At 35.4% G+C, this 20704-nt stretch overlaps 2 protein-coding genes across 4 annotated transcripts in view; one reads left to right on the top strand and one right to left on the bottom strand.

The window, feature by feature from the left end:
* LOC120627598 (anaphase-promoting complex subunit 11) overlaps positions 1–13346 on the bottom strand; it is an 86882-nt gene extending 73536 nt beyond the window's left edge. Inside the window, exons 1-3 of one of the 2 annotated variants that reach the window (XM_039895611.1) lie at positions 13155–13346; positions 12080–12321; positions 3470–3606 (exon numbers count right to left, since the gene is read on the bottom strand). In XM_039895611.1, the coding sequence (XP_039751545.1) occupies positions 12086–12321; positions 13155–13173 (255 nt within the window). In that variant the 5' untranslated portion in view covers positions 13174–13346 and the 3' untranslated portion in view covers positions 3470–3606; positions 12080–12085. Of the gene's footprint in view, positions 1–3425; positions 3607–8879; positions 10352–12079; positions 12322–13154 lie in introns of those variants that run through there. The other variant, XM_039895610.1, reaches the window with a different exon arrangement.
* Positions 13347–13939: 593 nt separating this feature from the next.
* Positions 13940–18896, top strand: LOC120627603 (protein YIPF6). 2 transcript variants are annotated; one of them, XM_039895617.1, is made up of 6 exons: positions 13940–14097; positions 14813–14932; positions 15881–15959; positions 16394–16565; positions 17587–17744; positions 18206–18896. In XM_039895617.1, exons 1-6 carry the CDS (start codon positions 14071–14073, stop codon positions 18322–18324), a joined length of 675 nt encoding a protein of 224 aa, XP_039751551.1. In that variant the 5' UTR covers positions 13940–14070; the 3' UTR covers positions 18325–18896. The 2 variants fall into 2 exon arrangements, with proteins under 2 accessions (XP_039751551.1, XP_039751550.1); XM_039895616.1 differs by having other exon boundaries at positions 13942–14106.
* The last annotated feature ends 1808 nt before the right edge of the window (positions 18897–20704 follow it).

The following is a 20704-nucleotide window of genomic DNA, read 5'->3' as shown; positions in this document are numbered from 1 at the left end:
AAATATTATGATTAGCTCGTAACCAAATTTCCCACAGCATGCAAATCATGTAGTTATGATAATTAAAATGAATATCACGGCTCTACGAAATAGGAATTCCTTCCGCTTGAGCGAAGGAAATTCGCGCGTCTTAATTATGTGTTTAGGTAAGTGATTATATATAAAAGTGGACTGGTGCAGGAAAAGAGCTTTTTTGCTGTATGGGTAGCATAGTTTATGCATGCGTCTTTTACTGCCTTTTTAGCATCACAAACATAACTGGATCAAATAACAGCGTGGAGCAAATATAATTTAAAAATCCCTCCAAGAGATGAAGCCTGTGCTCGGCATCTCTCTTAAATACGATACAATCAATAATATCCAAACTAAGGTATGTGTGAGACCGAAAAAAACGCAGACTAAATCGCTGGCAGCAGCTATTAATTCATAACCGCAAATATCAGCTAATGCTAAATGCTAAATTTTGATTGTATATTATCGTCTTCCGAAAAAAAAATGGCTGTTAATAATCAATAGCACCATTATGTAAATGAAGTCTTCATGACCCAGTGTATGTGTGAATGTTTATTCACGGCAGCTCAAAATATGTTGGATATCGGTCAAGAGCGTTTTGGTTCTAGCATTCATAACTTATGCCTGACCTATGACTTTATGCGTCTACACCACTGACCTCTATTAACACACTGGGCTGCCTTTTCCAATACAAATTACAGCTTTTTTTATTGTATCAATAATTGACGGAACCTGGTGGTAAGAGAAAACCCACCGCTTGTAAAAAGAGTAAGACTTTGCAGGGCAGTGCCGCTCTGTATCCAGCAATCTAAGGCGTCGGTGTTAAGCCTCATATGCCTGTAATTACACTGGCTAACACGCATTTCAGATTGCAACAAAGCAATTCTCCATGGCGACAACAATGCTGCTTTGTGGCAGAAATAAGCATGGAGGTATATGCACGGGCAGAGCAACGCGAGATCTACCTGAGATCACCAGCCACCATCCCGGAAGTCCTCAGCAACCTAGGCGGTATGCTAGGATTCTGGAATGAGCTTGGATGGCTGGAGTAGCGAGCTACAGTGGGAAACTGCCCAGAGAGAAGAAGAAGAAAGAAGAAACATGGCGGTAATAGGTACTTCCCCGGAGAGCTGTGACACGTAAAGCTAAGAAAACTTAAAATAATGGCCCTATTTTATTAACCACATGACATACGAGTCTCTGGAACCAATAAAAGAGGGTTTTTAGTCATTCTAATTTAGTTCCGTGTACACTCGTTTTGCCAAGGGTGTCGTACGGGGCGACTAAGGGAATATAATGGAAAACGGGCAGCAGCTTCCTATGTGCCACTGCGAGCATCACCAACCTGTCTGCCCAGCGCGGTGATTATGGGAAAGCCCACCCGTTGGGAGATGCAGTTGATTGCAGTTGACTGTTATACTCTTCTGCAGGGCTAGCTCGGGAGATAAAAATTATATCCCCCGATTATATCCCCTGACAAGGGATATAATGAACGTGCCCACCTGCTAAATCACCGGAACATGGAATAGGAGAAGTTTACCCCCGTTTATTAATACACATGGATGGATATTATTTCCACTTGTGCCCCAGTGCTTCGAGAGTTAATAAAGCTGTGGGAGAACATAAATTTATATCCTTTCCCCGGGGTATAATTGTCTCCTGCCCATGCTAGCCGTGCTGGTGATGAGAGAGAAGAAATAAAATAGTTTGAGAAAACAAATTATACAACTTTTTTGTGCTTCGTAACTAGGCAATTAAACTACCTACTCGTTACAGACAGATATTGCCCCATAGCTCACGTATTTATTGGCACATAAAGTTTCTAACGTTTAAAACTCATTTAATAGAGTTAATTATATTTTTAATTTTTACGTGTTTTCTGTGTGCCAGTAAGGCATTTACATCATCTTTATTGCAACTTTAACCTAGTTTTTTACTGCTACACAACAATTGTTTTTTTTCTTTTTGGTTTCTTTTTTCTTTGTATGTACCGGAGCAAAGGCCGCATGCCGTAGGTCTTAGTGGTTGGCACTTAGGTCTTAGTGGTCAAACATTAATATTGACTTGCGTTTGGTAGCCCGGATTTGGGAAATTGCCATTATATAATCATACTAGCTGTTGCCCGCGACTTCATCTGCGTTTGTTTTTTGATGTGGCATTAAATTCAGTTGTTGTTGGCGTAAAAAAAATTTAAGTACTCAGTATCGCTAAGCCTTAAATGAGGGGTTTGCTGCCGTCCGCTGAGGCGTTCTGTCCTCTATCTCCAACCACAGTTTGGGCAAAATTAAACACTTATTATAATCTCTATAGTACAAAAATAATTATTTAAATCGGTTATAATTTGTCGGAGTTATGGTGCAAAATCGCCAAACACTCATCCCCTCTCCCAAAGGAACCGAGCTTAATGTCGGGAAAAAACTATCCTATATTACTTCTAACACTGCCAAGAATACGTGTACAAAGTTTCATGAGGATCTGTGTAGTAGTTTTTGCGTGAAAGCGTAACAAATAAAGTTACATTGACATTTATAATATTAGTAGGGATTAGCCTTTAGAAGCAGGTACAGCCTTCGGTCCCGATAATTATCACTATAATATAATTATCATAACCGTTTGCATTGAAGCAGCGTTGTCGGTCTATACCATGCTCTAAAATCCTTTTCCCCAGGAGACAAGAGGCTTGTACAAAGAAGAGGGACAAGATAGGTTGCTTTAAATGCCTAACTTATTTAATCGCAGACTGTATCGTACCATAAGGCGAGATTGCAGCCCGCATCCAATTCAATAAAAAATATATAAATGTTCATAAAATGCACTGCGAAACTGTAAACAATGCTTAAATACATAATATTACATGTATAAACAGTACACGCACGCAAGTCTACACGCACGTCTTGATATCGCACTTGATAACAATATTTTAAGGAAGTATTTCACAGTGAACTAAAACCTCATTGGTTTTGGTCAGATAATAATTAATGCTAATAAACTTTTTTTGCGTGATTGAAAAAGTGTAGGTTACTAAACTTTTTGTCTCTGAAGTATTTGAAAACAAAGTTCCTTTTTTGGTACACTGTTTCATTGGGCTTTGTTTTTTGAAGGGCAGATATCGACAGCAGAGGTTAATAGAACTCAGCTTTATTGTAAATCAAATGAAAAGTTACGCACCGATTTCTCTCCTGAGGGGTGCATGATATATTTTATAAAAACACTAAAATGGGAAAAACCGCTGGACTTTTAGCTATCGCGGCCCGAAAGTTTTTTCCAGTTCAAATTTAACCTATAATACATAGAAAAAAAAAATAGTACCAATGTCTATAAATTGAAATCAATTTGGATGTACTGTGACAAAGTGGTATAAAAACACATAATATTGCATTTTTAACTAAGGTATTATATAAACTTGCACTCACCATTTCCTTCTTCAAGTAGATCAATTGGGAGTCCAGGTCCGTGGGGGGATGCTCTTCAGCAGGGGTCAGGGGTGGCTCTCGGAGATCAGGCTCGCCGTCAGCGAAACCGCTGAGGCTCTTTGGCAATGGAGGCATCCCTTGCAGCGACATGGTACTGATGGCTCGGAACTGCTTGCGTAGTCTAGAGGCAAAGATAGTGGATTATTAATTTATTGATACAAAATAAAACAGTATATAGATAGACTTGTGGTTAGGATTCCGGCTTTACTTTCGGCGGGCCGAGTTCGAATTCCAGCACGCACCACTAAATTTTTTAAGCTATGTTCGTATTAAGGAATTAAAATATCACTTGCTTCAACGGTGAAGGAAAACATCGTCAGGAAACCTACATGCCTACGAGTTCTCTATACTGTTCTCAAAGGCTCGTAGAGTGCACCAATCCGCACTGGGCCAGCGTGGTGAAGTAAGGTCTAAACCCTTCTCATTGTGGGAGACCCGCGCCCAGTAGTGCGGTAATGGGTTGATATGATGATGATATTGATATAGATTATTCGCACCGCTAAGCTTTGTCGAATAGTCTGGGTACTCCACATTCCTCTTAAATATAATCACATGCATTTCTTGCCGGCTTCTTCTCGGTAGAATATGCCTTCCGAACCGGTGGTAGAGTCACTACACACAGACAGACTTGACGTTTCAAAAGTGCTTATATTAGACCTACTTGAAATAAATGAATTTTGAATTTCGAATTTGAATTTTCTATGACTAGACTAAAATAATAATATAATAATAAAATCATTTATTCACACGATTATTAAATTGTGACAGAAATCATAGCTTAGTACTATGTATGGTTGAATCACTGGTACCTAAACTGAGTAAAAACTCGTACTATAGATATCAGTGCACTCCCCTATATAATTTTTGATACAACAACATAAGACTACGACAAGTATATTTTATTTTGGATATAGATTTAACATGCAACATGCAAAAATATTAAAGAAAAATAAATAAAATGTTTATTTTTGGAGATTGGGTAATTAAATGGTGATTTAAATGTGTATGAGTGTGTGCATGAGTGTATGTGTGTGTGTGTGTGTGAACGTATGTGCGTGCGTGTAGGTGCTGCGTGCGTGTTCGTGAGGCAAATAAAGTGTATGTGTGTGTGGGTGGATGTGTGGGGGAAGTGTCATGGATTTATGTAGTACAAGGTACATGTGAGATAATGTCATTTTTGAATGGATAGTAGATTCTCTGTGCTATCATAATCCAGCGCAAGAAGCCAGTCATGGACCTGCTTTTTACATCTATAGGATGATAGTGAGTGAATGGAAAGAATTTTATTGGCCTTATTGTATATGATGCTACCAAGGAAACAGAAAAATTTTTGTGAAAAGGAAGTGCAGAATTTGGGAATATTACATAAGCTGTTTTTGCGACGTTTATCTTTAAATTTCATAATTGACTCCTGATTAATGAATTTGTGTTGTTTTAAAATTATTTTTAAAAGAAAAAGCTGTCTTACAGTAAGTACCCCACTTTCCTTATACAAAGATGAAGTAGGATATCTGTAAGGAAGAAAGGAGCTAACTTTTAGAACAGCTCTTTGAGCCCGTTCCAAGTTAAGAAGACGCGTCTTTGCTGCACCTCCCCAAGAATCGATGCAATAAGTCAAAAGTGACTCACATAAAGCATTTACAGCACAGCATTTTCATCGTCTTTTTGTCAGCCACGTGACGAATATTTTTAAAAATGGCAATGAGTTTACGGATACGATTAACTAGTATGTGAATATGATTATCGAAGGAGAGTTGATTGTCAATCACTATTCCCAAATATTTAATACTATCAGATCTTTCTAAGCAGGTACATTCACATGCGTTGCGTACTTTGGAGTTAAGACATAAAACCGAATGTGCTCGAATACTAAAATTTACTAGAAAGAAGATAAAATTTACTATTGTCCAGATCGTAAAATTGAAAATGTTAAATATTTAGTTTTCTCCGCATTAAAGCTTAAAAGATTCTTCTGTAGCCAAGTCATAACCAAGTTAAAGCCTTTCTGGGCATTGTGAAATACATCATCCCAGCTCTTCCCCCAAAATAACAGTGTAGTATCATCTGCAAATGTGATAATTCTACCATTAGTCATTTGGAGATTGCAGAGTTGGTTAATATAAATAAGAAAGAGCGTCGGACCCAATATGTAAAATAAAACGAAACAACAATCATCATGGTCGCAGTGCAGGTATAGTGATTGGATAAGAATAAGAAAATTGAGACCAATTTACTTATTAAACTATTGCACTCATTTTGATGGATTTCCTGTTGTCCATTAAGTCCTCTCAGTCCTCCTATTTTCACTACATAGTATATCTACCTCTAGAAGTTTCGATAACAAAAATGTCAGAACGAATTCAAAAAACACCTAAACTTTTATATTTGTACGTATATCTTTGGCACATACTTAGTAGTGTCATAAATGTCATAATTAAAAAATGAACCGATTTAGGATCGCGTCATTGACTGACTGACCTGACCTGACTGTCACTATCTGTTTGCCAACAAACGGTATCCACAGAATCAAGTTCAATTTTAAACTGGATACTAAAGGCAATCGTCTTTCACATAATTTCTAGACAAACGCAATAAAAATATAGCTTTTCGAAGCAAACTGACCCACTGTTCCAAGTAACGCTAGAAATGCTCACGCAAATCGGCAGAGATATCGGTATATACACATACAAACAACGCACTAAATCGAAAATATGAGCTCAGCTTTTTCGGGAGTCGGTTCTCCTTTTCGGTCGGTTCTTGTCGGTTTATTTTTCTTTTTTATTCCACTACAAGTTAGCCCTTGCTAGCAATCTCATCTGCATGCAGTCTAAGGTGGTAGTGGGCTAACCTGTTACGGGTATTTGCCACTGCGAGACCTCAAAATCAAAACCAGCACACCACTGTGCTTAGGGAGGTCGTCAAAAATTCAAAGTTAAGTGGGTCCGGCACAACGGCTTTGAACATGAAGACTTGTTCTTCTTTTGGCATATTTTAACAACGCCAGTCTGACGTTTTGTATAATAGTAAAATGTTTAAAGTAGGTTCACAACTCGATCACTCGATTAGCGAGGTGAGCCGCGTCGAGTGGTCGTGCACTTGTATGGAATCCCATCAGCCGTGAGTTGCATTATGCAGGTATTTTAAACCTAGCTTAAAGTGAAAGGAATTAGAGCTACACTTCTTAAGATTGTTTACAACATTTTGAGAATATCTCGATGTGTTTTTTATAATATTGTGGGGTTGTAAGTAAAAAAAAAAAAGGGGAGAAATGCGATCGACTAAGTAGAAGTTGACATAAATTTGTGCGCCTGCCTATCGTCTGCGAATGGCAAATAAATAAATTTATGCGATTGAGTAAATGCTCTTAATCTCATTATGCAGGTATTTTAAACCTAGTTTGCAGTGAATGGAATTAAAGCTACACTTCCTAAGATTGTTTAGGGACACCATTTTGAGAGTCATAGTCCCTTAAATGAATTCGTTATAATAATATAAACAATTCCAAAAATATTTATTTCGATCGGTACAATAAGGCTAAATACTAAATATGTGATAAAGAGAAATACATTATATACGAATGTAGAACTTACACGTTTCTTTCATACTTCAGCTAAAACGCATACACACATTCTCCTATTATACATACCAAGCACTTGTGTGCGTAGCAAATCCCAATTAAATAATGTGAAATACTTATAACTAGTCGCACCTTGACCAAGTGCATACGTATTTTCAGTTAAACTATTCACAACCTGCAAGCTAAAATCAACCTTATTACAACAAGCAGAGGTCATCCTAGTAAGTGACTAGTATTACTACAAGCACTTATGGCAAGCGGTCTCGCTCTTCCATAACGTTATATACAAATTAAAATAAATAACTAAATCCTTAATGTGTAATTCAAAGTTATAAAGGTTTACCAAACATTAGTCTTTATATACGAAAAGTGGATATAAACGATCGACTTAATAGAAATGGACATAAATTTGTGACATCTGCCTATCGTCTGCGAAAGTACAGAAATAAATTGGTGGGATTAAGGAAATGCTTTTATATTGTGATTCCTAAGGTAATTTGGAGTGTAAACAATGTATTGATGAATTTCGTAACGACAAGGTTGCTTGGAAGCACCTGGCTCCGCTTTCATTTCTCACTTGATAGAGACATGAATAGACCTGACACAAATTAACTAAGGATACTTATTTTCCCGGAAAACCCTAGAGTATGGATATTTTTATGATTAAAATACACATATATACTTATAATATACAGATAAATACCCAGACACTGAAAACAATTCATGCTCATCACACAAACATTTTACCAGTTGTGGGAATCGAACCCACGGCCTTGGACTAAAAAACCAAAACTGCACCGACCAGCTGTCAAAATAATATACTTTCAAAGCACCGATTTCATTCGATTACGCTCAAATAAATAAGTTACTCTACAATACAACATAAAAAACAGAAGAAAATTTACTTGTTTATAAATAAATATGATCAAAAGGAGAAAACGTTAATAATGCGTTTTATGTGAATGAATTATACCAATATAAAAGGTAAACAAGTAATAAATATTTGAAAGTTTTTGGGCTATATGCGAGTAAAATTTATGCAAATTACTCAGCTCACAGCTATCTCAGAAATTTTAATTTTAACACATTAAAAATATATGTAATAAAAATTCGTTGCAATATACCATCTTTTCACGTTTCTTTATAATGAGTCTAGTTTTAGTCTTCTTCTCAATAAAATTGTATTAGTACCTATGGTAGAACGACTATAAAATAACAGACCTTAAAAATAACCTGCAACTTATGTCTTTGTATTTTTTCCTTTCAAATTATCTTTCTTCTTCTTCTTCTTCTTCTAAAAGTGCTCTCCAAGCCGATGTATAACTCCTAGCTGGTAGAGTCAATGTTTAACGAAAAATCGGTACCAAAAAGTTAATAGCCCAATCCGGGAACCGGATCCAGAGGCTCGTGATCTTCAGTCGATCAAGGTGCCACTGCGCCAACGAGGCGAGTAAGTTTTTTAATGAATAGTATTATATATTATTAGTATTAGTAATAGTATTTACATTTAGTCTAAATTCGAGTAATGGAGGTTTCATAAAATTTGTTTTATCAAAACATTATAGTCTAGAGCTAGGCCATCGTCGTAAAACCAGTTTGAAATGTAGAGCAAAACATAATTCTAAAACTGAAATCGATCTGCACTAACGTTCAACTGCAGCTTTGTCCGTTTTTATTCCGCTGTCCTATTAAGAGCAGAACGAAAACGCGAATCTAATAATACCGTTTATAAATCCATGTTGCGTAATTGAAGAGTAATGGCCGGAGATATATTTTTCGCCGTGACATTTTATTAGAATGTAAATATAACTTAATACCTAGATTTGAGATCATCGTCCCGTATGTACGCGTACGCTTGATCATCTTCAATATTTTCGCTTGTCACAGATGTTGCAGTGTAATTTTCATCTTCCGAATCACATTGCATATCGTCAATTTCCTTGGCGTCTAAGCCTTCCGGGACATTGGACTGTGATCTCATCGTCTGCAGTTCATATATCAACATCTCGTGGTTATTCATGTCCTTCATTTTCTCAACCTCGGGCGATTCGTTGCCGTTAGTCAAATTCGTAGAATCTTTCCCTTTATCTATAACAGCGTTGGCCTCTCCCTTATTATTGTTTCTACTCGCGAGAATTTCCGAAATAAGCATTTCGGTTACTCGAGAAGTCTTTCTTTCCAAAGAGTTGTTATTATTGTTTTTATTTATGTTCATGTCGTCTAATTGATGTTCAATGTTTTGTGTATCTGAATTATTATGTTTAGGTGAACTGTTCTGCAGTCTATCCTCAACCTTTTGAACTTCCTCTATGGTTGCATAGCAATCGTCTGTGCTTTGTGGTAGCTGTGCATCAACCGGCAACGCGTAAATGCCGGTGTCTGGTTGTTTTAATTGCTTCTTTTGTTCTACACTTTTCTGTACAGGTAACGGTTTCATTGGCTTTAACTTAGGTTTAGGTGACAACGGTGGTGGGGGAGCCTTACGCAAGGGCAGGGTTTTCTCGGCAAAACTAGACGACTTAGAAACTTTACACTTTTGATCTTGATCTAACCTATTAGATGTGGACAAAGATCGAACCAATATTTGTTTACATGTTTTAACAGCTTTGGAATTTAGCGATTCACTCGACTTGTTAGACGCCGGTGAATGAATCGAACTACTGTCACTTGAACTCCTCCTGGAGTTGTGACCACTAGATTTTTTCTCGTCAGACGATGAACTGCGATCACTGATAACGTCTTTAATGAAAGATTTGACACGAGCGAGCCCGTTCTGTCGCGGCGACACTGAAGGCTTTGTAGGCGTCGCATTCCGGTCCAAAGTTTTAGCTTTGGACGAAACATGATGGATTTCGTTTTTTGTGAACGTTCTAGTCTTTACAGTGGCCTTCGAATCCGCCACGGCTTTCCTAGTCTTCGCCAGAGCTTCGGCCACCATGCTCTGACTCGGCCGCGGTGGTACAGGTGGGGGTCCCTTAATTTTGGTGGTCTTCATGGGGTGTGCGTTGCTCTGTACCATAAGCATTCTAAAACGAGGCGTCACTCGGACAATACTATAACACGAACACTATAGTATAATGAGCGCGGTTAATTTAACATCACGTAAGTCACTCCACGCGCGATAAAAACTCAGAGCGTCCGGTCGACACGTCCATCCCCGCCCGTGCGCCACTTATACTGCGGCGAACTGACTAGTAGAGTTCCGAGCGATCACCGCATACATTATCCAGTCGCAGTACTAGACTTTTGTTGTTAGATAGTTCTTAAGTCTTATTATTTTAAGTGTTGTTCTTTCCGGATTATAGTATTACTATACAATCGTTATTGCGTGTTTAACTTTTTATACCTACAAGAGAACAATGAGCTGACCCACACATTATCAGGCGATTGTTTACTATGAGAACGAACGAAACACTGCCGGTCGGTGGCGAGTGGCGGCGCACGCCACATCGCATGGGGTCTATTGTAGGCTACTTTTGAAAGCACTTTAGTGGCCTATTGTTTTATGCTCATCAAATTTTAACAGCTTCAATTTGTATATTGGATGTTAGATTTCGATCATAAAAACTTTGGGTGTTCTTTATGATTCTTGTTTAGACATTTTATACGTTATATATTCATACCCGGGTTAGGCCAAAAATTATAAGGCATTGGCGTTTTCCGCTAAAATAATCTTAATACCAGCTTGGAGAACGTAAAGCCGCCGGCTCGTGTTACAAACGTATGATAATAATCGTTAAAGCCCACCATCCCGTATTGGAGCAGCGTGGTGGGTCTATGCTTTGAAATCCTCTCTTTAATGAGATATGCATGTACCAAGCAGTGGAAAAGTAACAGGTGGATGATGATGTAAATTATTTAGGTGCCACAGCAGTAGAAGTAATTCTTATTTCTCATGAATTAAACTAGAAGATTATTTTTAATACTCTTTATAATTAATAATAACTCAATTTGATTTGGTAGGTTGTCTGGTAGAGATCGCTTTTAAGCAATAAGGCCGCCTATTGTACCTTTTCTCCTTTATTTTAGTTGTGTATTTTTTTTTAATGCTTGTTTTTTTTTAATTTGGTGTACAATGAAGCATATTTCATTCATTCATTTCATTCAAAAAATACCTGTTTGGCAGTCTCATGTAATCCAAATCTGTTTGGTGTTTTACCATTTTAGTGAAAATGTAACTGTTTGTCGTAGTAAAAAGACGATTCATATACATAAATTCACAAGAATTATTTAAACCTTGATATTTTTTCAGTGTATTTTTATCATTATCTATAAAATATGAATAGCCCTTTATAATAACAGTTTACTTCTTTTTCTACAAATATTTACAAAATAATATTATCTCTTAAACATAATTAATTCATTAATTAGTATAAGATAGTTTTCAAACCAAATTCATAAAAATATTCAAAATTCATTTATTTCAAGTAGGCCCAGTTCATAAGCACTCTTGAAACATCAAGTCAGTCTGTTTGTAGTGATTACAACAACTTTGGAAGGCAAATTCCACTGAGAAGAGTCCGCAAAAAAATCGGCAGATTGCTCTTTTTCAACACCATTTTACACTTCAATTTTCTATCTTTTGAGAGATGAGAGTGGAGCCTACTTCCAAGCAGTTTTCAACAAGATCAAGTCAAGATGTTCGTTCGTACACCAAAATCAAGTTGTTTAAATTAACTCATTAATTGAATACCTAAAATCAATTATTTTATATATATAGGTACCTAAATATCAAGAGTCAGTCAAGTCCCAGTAAACTATTTGCTGTGCATGTCTGACAAAAACTTGTAGATGGCTTCACCAATAACAATTCTGTTAATTTGGTTTCAGAAGAAAACAGTTTTGGACAACCCTTTGAGATTTTTTGGAACATCCAAAAAAAAAAAATTCAAGTTAGGGATTTCGATATAGAATGTACATGCATGAACAGCATATTGAAAACTCAACTATAGCCAATTTAAATAGAGAAACCTAAGAAACATGTCAATATTGAAAACAACAGATAAATATAACTTACCTGTGTTTACTTGTTGTTAAACTTCCAGTCCTGTCTGCACATAGGGCACTGCTGCTGGGGCTGTGAGTGCAACCACTTCACAATACAGTGGATGTGGAAGCAGTGGGAGCATGCACCCCACACTAACGGACAGTCGTCACCGGGGAGCTTGCAGTCAGGGCAACAGCTGTCAAAGGGCATACGACAGATGCCACAGTTATCATCGTTTGCTATCCACCTCCAAGTTGCTACACCTGTCCAACCTTAAAAACATTAACCGATTATTTATTGTTAGCTGCAACCAGCAGTGTTACTTGCAGTGAAGCCAAAAAGGGTGTTTAGGACAAACAAAGACACTTTTGCATTCTGGAGTTATGTGCATTTCTAATGTTAGCATATAAATATTGCTGGCTTTAACAATGAAGGTAAATATTTATATAATATTAATTAGGTATTTTTTATAAAGAATGGAGCATGCCTGAGAACTCTCAGGCATGCATGCCTGAGAGTTCTCCATGTAGTTCTTAGACGTGTATGAAGTCTATCAATTCTTACTAAACCTTTCTCATTCTGAAAGGAGACCTGTGCCCTGAAGTGGGCCAGTAACGGGTTGATAATGATGAACAATGTTATATCTCCAGTATCAAATAACTTTTAATCTTTAGTTTACAACTGAAAATGAAGTGTGGCTGACATTTTTCAAATTTATATCCGCGCTTTTAGATGAATTCTTTGACACAATAGTATAGTTTAAGCTAAATCTATTTTATATTCATTTGGACAACGCTTATTTCCTAACTGAGTTTGTAGTAGTAATGAGAAATGAAAATTTTGGAACCAACGCGGGAATCGAGAAGGCTACCTGTATAAACAGGTCAATTAACGAAGCAGGATAAAACTACAATACAAAAGTAATCGTTTGGTTTTGGGATGATAGGAATGTGTGTTACTGTTAATGTGTGTACTTATTATTGTTGTTGTAAATATATATTTGAATAACATGAACGTACGATCTATAGAATGAACCAAGGATATTGCTTCTGATGAAGAAACCTAATCGTATTAGATTTCTTCATTAAAAACAATCGATACTTACTCTTAACAGTGACTTTCATGGCGGATAAACATGATTTGTTTAGTTAGAGAATGAAAAGAAATTGAAACTATTACAAAACAAGTAGTAAAAATCCCAATTTACGATGAAGGTTGAATAAAAAAACTGTATATTATTTAGATATTTGAATTTTATTTTTATCGCGAATCAGATTTTCAAACCACAGACAAGAATATTAATGACAAATATTGATAGGTACCACAGGTTGTTGATGAGTTAGTAGTCAAATCACAGAAAAATTAGGTACAGTCCGAAATATTATAAACAACATATTAACAAAAACGTATAAATGTAACTTTAAGTAATTACAATTAGGGCTTGCTTTGCAAACTAGGCGAAAATAGCAAGAGTCCAGGGCCATAAAAGCAACTCTGATCTTTAAAATTATCAAACGACCAAACTATCAAACGAAGACTGACTGACGAATCAATCTACGCCACCAAAAATTATCCCGCGCACTGGGTACTCAAGAGCTTTTAAAGAACAAGGAAGCTTACAAAATATGAAATATAATATCACATCCTTACCCAAATTAGGAAAAATTACTGTACTGAAGACATGGCTTTATTTCTTGCTATGAAATTGGATATGTTACCCTAAGATTGAATGTAAATAATACAAACTAAAGACATTGCTTTATGTCTTTTATAAAATAAGATATGAACATTAAACACTGAATGAATGGCTGTACGGTGATAAATCTCTGCCTTTTCCCTACTGAATAAAAAAAAGATCTTTTGTCACTGTCATAATAATTTTCTTAAAAAATTTGTAATTTTTGTAGGTATTCGATGTGTTGGACATTTATAGAAATTGAAATCAACAATATTGCACATTTTTTTAAATAATTAATGACTACCAATCCAATCTTTTAGCAGCTCTAATATAGTAAACTAAAATGACTAGCTTTGATTCCAAATACGATGTAAGTTTCGTAAGTTTCTCTATTGATTTGTGTACCTATTAATCACCATTTTAAAAGAAATTTAAATATTTTTTGAAGTTTTAGACTTCATTTTATAAAATTATTAGGCTCTTTTATCCGTATGTGTTGAAAATCGTGACAAAGTGTATGCACAAAGTGTATCTATTCAGAATTTATGATGAGTTTCAAATTGAAGTGACATGGATTTGTTGAATGGAATGTTATTGTGGGATATTATATTAAAAGATAACACGTATGAGTGTCGGCATGTCATTGTTTGATGTACCATTTGTAATATTAGTTTTACTTTTTGATAAGAGTTTTTGTAGTGTGACAAACTGAGGGTGCCTAATATTTTCTACTCTTTGTTGGTATTATGAAGTTAAATTTTAGTTAAATCTGTGTTGTTGGTCTAATCAATGAATAATTGTTTACTTTTATTTTTTATTCATTAGTGGATGATGAATAAACAATAAAAAAAACAGTAACTTTAGACTTGAGTGTCCCAAAGTATTTTTATAACCTTTTATTATGTACAAAAAAGTTAAGTTATGTTAAGTTACATAAAACTAAAGAAATTGGTTGGAACTGTACATTAAAATGCTACGAAAAAAGCAAAACTATCATGTTCTGATAGTACATGGTTATAATGATACACAAAAATCCATTATATATATAGAATAAAATATAGTGTAAACTTTCACAATGTTTGCAGATGTTCCCAGCCGGGGATGTTGGCGTAGTGGAGGGAGAAATGAATATTCCATCTAGAGGGGTCCCCTCGGGTGATAGCATGGAATTCAACACACTTGATGAACCTATTAAGGAAACATTTGTAAGTTGATGTACTTGCATTGCAATTGCAATTATTCATCATGTCACTATTCAGTATCCATGTATGTGTATGTGGAATACCCTGTGGTATATACTGGGTAAGCACTGAGCAAGCAGATGATATAAAAAAAAGTAAAAAATCCAGTATGACTCCTATGAGACTCCATACAAGCTATAAGAAGCCCTTACGTTTTTATAACTTGTACTGGAGATTTTATATCATGTGCCCGCTTAGTCACTTAGTGCATACTAATTCAGGCCAAATAAGTCAGGATTAAAATTGAAGGCAGTTTATTTTATAGTATTAATATAATAACAAATGCATCAAGGTCTTTCATAATGGAATAGATAGTTTATTTCAATACTTTTAACTATGATGAAGATTCTTCTGTACAAATAATGTTGCCTCAAGTATCTAATATCGACAACTATCCCTTTATAGTTCATTTAATTAATTATTTCTCTTGCACAACACAGTCACAAAGTTCTGTTTACAATGTTTGAGTCAAAGTCAAAATCAAAAATATCTTTATTCAAGTAGTTCAATTCAATTCATAGTTGGTAGTGAGATGATGGTAGTAATCATATTATTAAACTACTGAAGCTACTAGGGTTCCAAATGCGCCCTGATCTAAGAAGAAGCCCACAACAAACTTAGCTGGGTGTTCTGTCACTCAAAGTTATTCGAAGGTTAGAGCAATAATTAACACCCAAGCTTTTTTATCAATCACATAGTCCTTTATACTATTATTATAGGACTTTTCTATAAGCTTACGATAAGCTAAGCATAAGCAAATAAAATAAGCTTATGTTGCTTCCTAATAATGTAAATAAATTGGAAATTATCATTAACGCTGCAAATCTAGCACATTATTGATCAAAGCCCATTTAGAACTATTGTATCACTTAGAATAAGGAACAAAATAAATAAAAAATTTTTCTTTTCCAGATGAGAGATTTGAGGGCAGTTGGCAACAAATTTTATCATGTACTGTTACCAAGAGAAAAATCCAGTTTACTAAAAGAATGTTGGTACTTTTATATTTTTTTCCATAAAACTCAGGCCCATAACAAACCTCAGCTTGAAAACCTGTTCTAAGATAGATGTGTAAAGTCAAAGCTAAATATATCTTTATTAAAATAGGCACAGATATAATAGGCACACATAGATGGCACTTTTGAATGTGTACATTACATGTAAAATATGACATAGAAGTGAGTTGATGGCGATAACTAAATTCGTTAACTTAAAACTAAAGCTTCGAGGGTTCCAAACATGCCCTGGTCTAAGAACAAGCAAACAACAAACTTAGCCGGTTGTTTTTTTGTTATCACCATCTCACATTGTCATTTAAAGCTATTAAAGAAGCAACCTGATTAGAGCTTAAAAATCGCATGTTAATAGGCTTATGTTGAATATTCCTGAAAACTTTATATTTATGAATTTTCTATAAATTTGCAGGGGATCTTTGGGGTCCACTTTTGTTATGCACATTCATGGCAACCGTCCTCCAGGGTGCGGAAGAGGCAGACAACACTAATGACGGTGGACCAGAATTTGCAGAGGTATTTGTTCTAGTCTGGATTGGAGCTGCTATTGTGACACTTAACTCTAAACTGCTTGGCGGTAACATGTAAGTTCCTACAGTTGATACTTATTTTGTTAATAGCTCATTCAAGTTATTGCAATAGCATTCTACCCTACTGTAAATTGTTTTGAAAACAATAGTGGTCCACGGTCGGATTATTAATTTGGTTTTGGTTTAATTAAACTATTCAGAAGGAGGCCCATTACCGGGCCACTACGGGCACTGGTCTACTCTCCGAATGAGAGTTTAGGACATAGTCTACCAAGCTGGCCAAGTGCAGATTGGTAGACACAGTGGCGTGCATAGAGGGTATGCACAGGGTATGCAGATGATACTAAATAAAGAAAATATCCAGTACGAGCTATAAATATTAAAGGGTAGGCTTTAAATTAATCTTACAATGCTAATCCTTAAGCTTTTAATAACACGGACTGGAGATTTTCTTCATTTTATGTCATCTACATACCCTCTGCATACCCTCTATGCACGCCACTGGGTAGACATCACAGCTGTTGAGAAAATTAGGGATAACTCAGGCATGCAGGTTTCCTCACAATATTTTCCTTTACTGTTTAAAGCAAGTGATATCCAATTAACTCCAAAAAGTCAGTCAGGCAAACATAACAATTTGACGGCCGATTGGCACAGTGGGAAGCGACCCTGCTTTCTGAGTCTAAAGACGTGGGTTCGATTCCGACAACTGGAAAATGCACATGTGATGAAAATGAATGTTTTCCAGTCTCAATATAAACAATATTATGTATATTATAAGTATTTACTTATATTATTCATCTTAGTGTCCATAACACAAGCTACTCTTACTTTGGTGCTAGATGGCGATGTTTGTTTTGTCGTTGTATATATATTTATATTAATAACATAAGACTTAGATAATATACTTTTCTTTACTCAAATATAATCTAATTAAGAGATTTACGTTATATTAGAGTAGTTATTGAAAAAAATAAATCATCATGGCTTTTGTACAGTGCCATTTTGAATAGGAAAAATGTGTACAGTGTTTGCCCTTGAGTGTTTTTAAAATCTCTTTTTTTATCATTTCCAGATCCTTCTTCCAGTCGGTATGCGTCCTGGGCTACTGTCTATTCCCGATCGCGTTATCGCTGATAGTTTGCCGGCTAATACTATTCGCTACGCAAAACTCTTTCCTCTTCTTTCTGCGTCTCACCATTACTATGGTCGGCTTCGCTTGGGCGACATTTGGTAAGTTTATTTATTTTATAATACATCATCACCATCATTATCGTCATCATTATCACTATCATCAACCCAACACCGGCCCACTACAGAGCACAGGTCCTCCCAAAATGAGAAGGGGTTAAGGCTATAGTCCACCACGCTGGCCCAGCGCAGATTGGTGAACTCCACACACCTTTGAGATTATAGATTTGACATTATGGAGAACTCAGGCATGCAGGATTCATCACGATGTTTTCCTTCACTGTTGAAGAAAGTGTTATTTTTAATGCTTAAAACGCACATAACTTTGCAAAGTTAGAGGTGCATTCTGGGATTCGAATTCGGCCCCCGAAAGTGAAGTCGAAGTCCCACCCACTGGGCTATCACCGCTTACTTCCTTTAAAATGTATTGTAAACAAACAGTTTGTGTTGCTTTAGTAAATAAATAATTAAATAATGATTTATACGGTGTTTACTTTTTACAGCTGCTACCAAATTCCTCGGTGACAGTCAACCGGAGGGCAAAAAGGCACTCGCAGTGTTCCCTATATGCTTGTTCTACTTCATACTGTCGTGGCTCGTCGTATCGCACAGTAATATTTAGGTGATTATTCAACTTTCAAAGTATGTATATCATCGTTAAGTAACTAACTTTTCCATTCAGTGTAACTTTGACAGCAAAAACAAATTGTTTTTTTCTAAAACTTACATTGAAAAACAAAGTCACCCAATTTTACTGTGGGCTATTTCAGTTTACTCCTCAGAGGAAGGAATAAGATGGGAAGGTATAGACTGCCTTATTCGTTCTCACATTTGGATCACTCGTATGGTATATTTTTTTATGAAAATGATATCAAGCTATGTGCAAAATAGTGTATATTGCCATTAAAATTATGGATGCGTGATTTGAAATCAGGCCACTCAATAAAAGTGTTCCTGACATTGCCAGTTGTCTATATTAAATATAATAAACAATTGTCATAACCTTCAAACAACTTAGTATGTATTCATAAAAATATTATTCAAGTAAAACTTCTTTAGGCGCGACTTGGGAAAAACTCCGATTTTTTTTCTGACGGAAGTAACGCTTAAACAACGTCTGTTGTTTCCGCTATCTAAAAATAATAATTTGGATTGGTCGTAAGTTTATTTTAAGTAGTTGTGGAAATATCAAAATTCAAACGGATCAATTGTGAATAGCAAAGTGAAAATTCAAATTACTTTTGTAATAAATAAATTTTAAATAAATTTTCTGACGATTGCGACATTCTATAATATTCAATGACAAGGTTATATAGACATGTGCTGATCTAACCTTCAATTTTCTACTCTCAATAATTCTATTTATCAAATAAAAATATTTATAAAATGTGATATAAATTAATTTAAAATATAATATAAAATGAAATAGTGAATATTAAATGAAATGGCGGAGTCCCAGGAACATTTTACTCTTTCATCAATAACTAATAATAATAGTTTTAATTCAATCGCGCGTAAAGGTTACACGCACACCCTTTTTATTTTTTATTTATTCTATGTCAGCATGTCTGTATCAAACTTGACTGACTTATTTTATTTTGTAGTTATACCCAAAATCCGAGGACGATTATTGCTTTTCACATTGTCTATGATTTGTACCAAACTTATATTTCTTTCTCTGAAAGCTTATTTATGACATTTGACTGTTTGTATGTACCGAAAATGATATTGGCAAGAATAATATAAAATGTCACTAAACATTTTATTACGAATTTACCGATTTTTTCGACATCTCTATAACGAATACGTCGTGTTATTACTAATTTCATTTTCCGCTTTTACGCAGCCTTTTTGAAATTATGTAAATTAATAAAATGAGTGTGAATCTAAAATCTTTTCAAAAAAGTTTGTTATCAGTTCAAATTTTATAGGTACTTAATCTATTTGATTGAAGAATTTAATTCAGACTTTTTATGTGATTTCACAACGTGCGTACAATTCATTTTGTATGTGTTTGTGACGTCATTATATCTTAGACGTACACTAATGAATGTTACATTCTTGAAATCTGCTAAAAAGAGCAAGCTATGTGAAATGAATATATACTTACACATTATTATATTGTGATATACGAACTTTTAGGATAATGTTGTGAATAATATGTTAGTTTTTAAGTCTTTGTAGTTAAGTTTTTCAAACGCTACATTAAATAATAGATGATGTTTTTTAACTTCTTTATAAAATTTATTTAACGTCTGATGTTTCCTTAGAAACAAAAGACTCTAAAATTCTTTCTCCTTAAAGTACAGTCAGTATCGGTACTTCAGAGGAAATATAACAAGAGACAGCGACGCGTCTGGTTAGCCCATGTTTGCCCGGTGGGCATACACTGTCGCCAGTTGCCTATGCACCCGAGATGCATCCATTTGGCATATTTTGTTGTAATAAATTGTGACCTTGTGTAAGTTAAACGTGTCACCTAAAACTTCACCTTAATACTTTGTGTTAATGTTTGAGGTAGAAGTTTCTCACCACAGAAGCATTAAATTTCATGATGTAGCCAAGTACATTAGTGTGCAAAGGACCACCCTCAGTAGATTATTGATCGGCCCATGGTTTTTTATAGTATTTATTGACGGACCAAACAGATGGCTCACCTGATGGTAAGTGGAAAACCGTCCAGTGTCTATCAATGTGAGACGTATGTGTTAAATCTCTACTAGTATTGAAAAAACTAATTGATATGTCGCGCGCTTTGAGCTTCCACTGTACCCCTGTCCTGGGTATCTTACCCTGGACCGGGGTACAGAAGGCTCTAAGGAATCATTTTATCATAAGATGTCATAGATTTTTTATTTTTTTATTATTGGTCAACTTAAGAGTAAAAAATTTAACGACAACTAGGTCACTCACCTGATCTCAAACTACACAGAGTTTATGTGACAAGGTATAGATTAATGATATTCATTTTAAAAAACATTTTTTTTATTATTTAAGTTGCA

Source organism: Pararge aegeria, chromosome 11 (assembly GCF_905163445.1).
Source record: "Pararge aegeria chromosome 11, ilParAegt1.1, whole genome shotgun sequence".
NCBI lineage: Eukaryota > Metazoa > Arthropoda > Insecta > Lepidoptera > Nymphalidae > Pararge > Pararge aegeria.
This window is presented reverse-complemented; position numbering and strand designations above follow the sequence as displayed.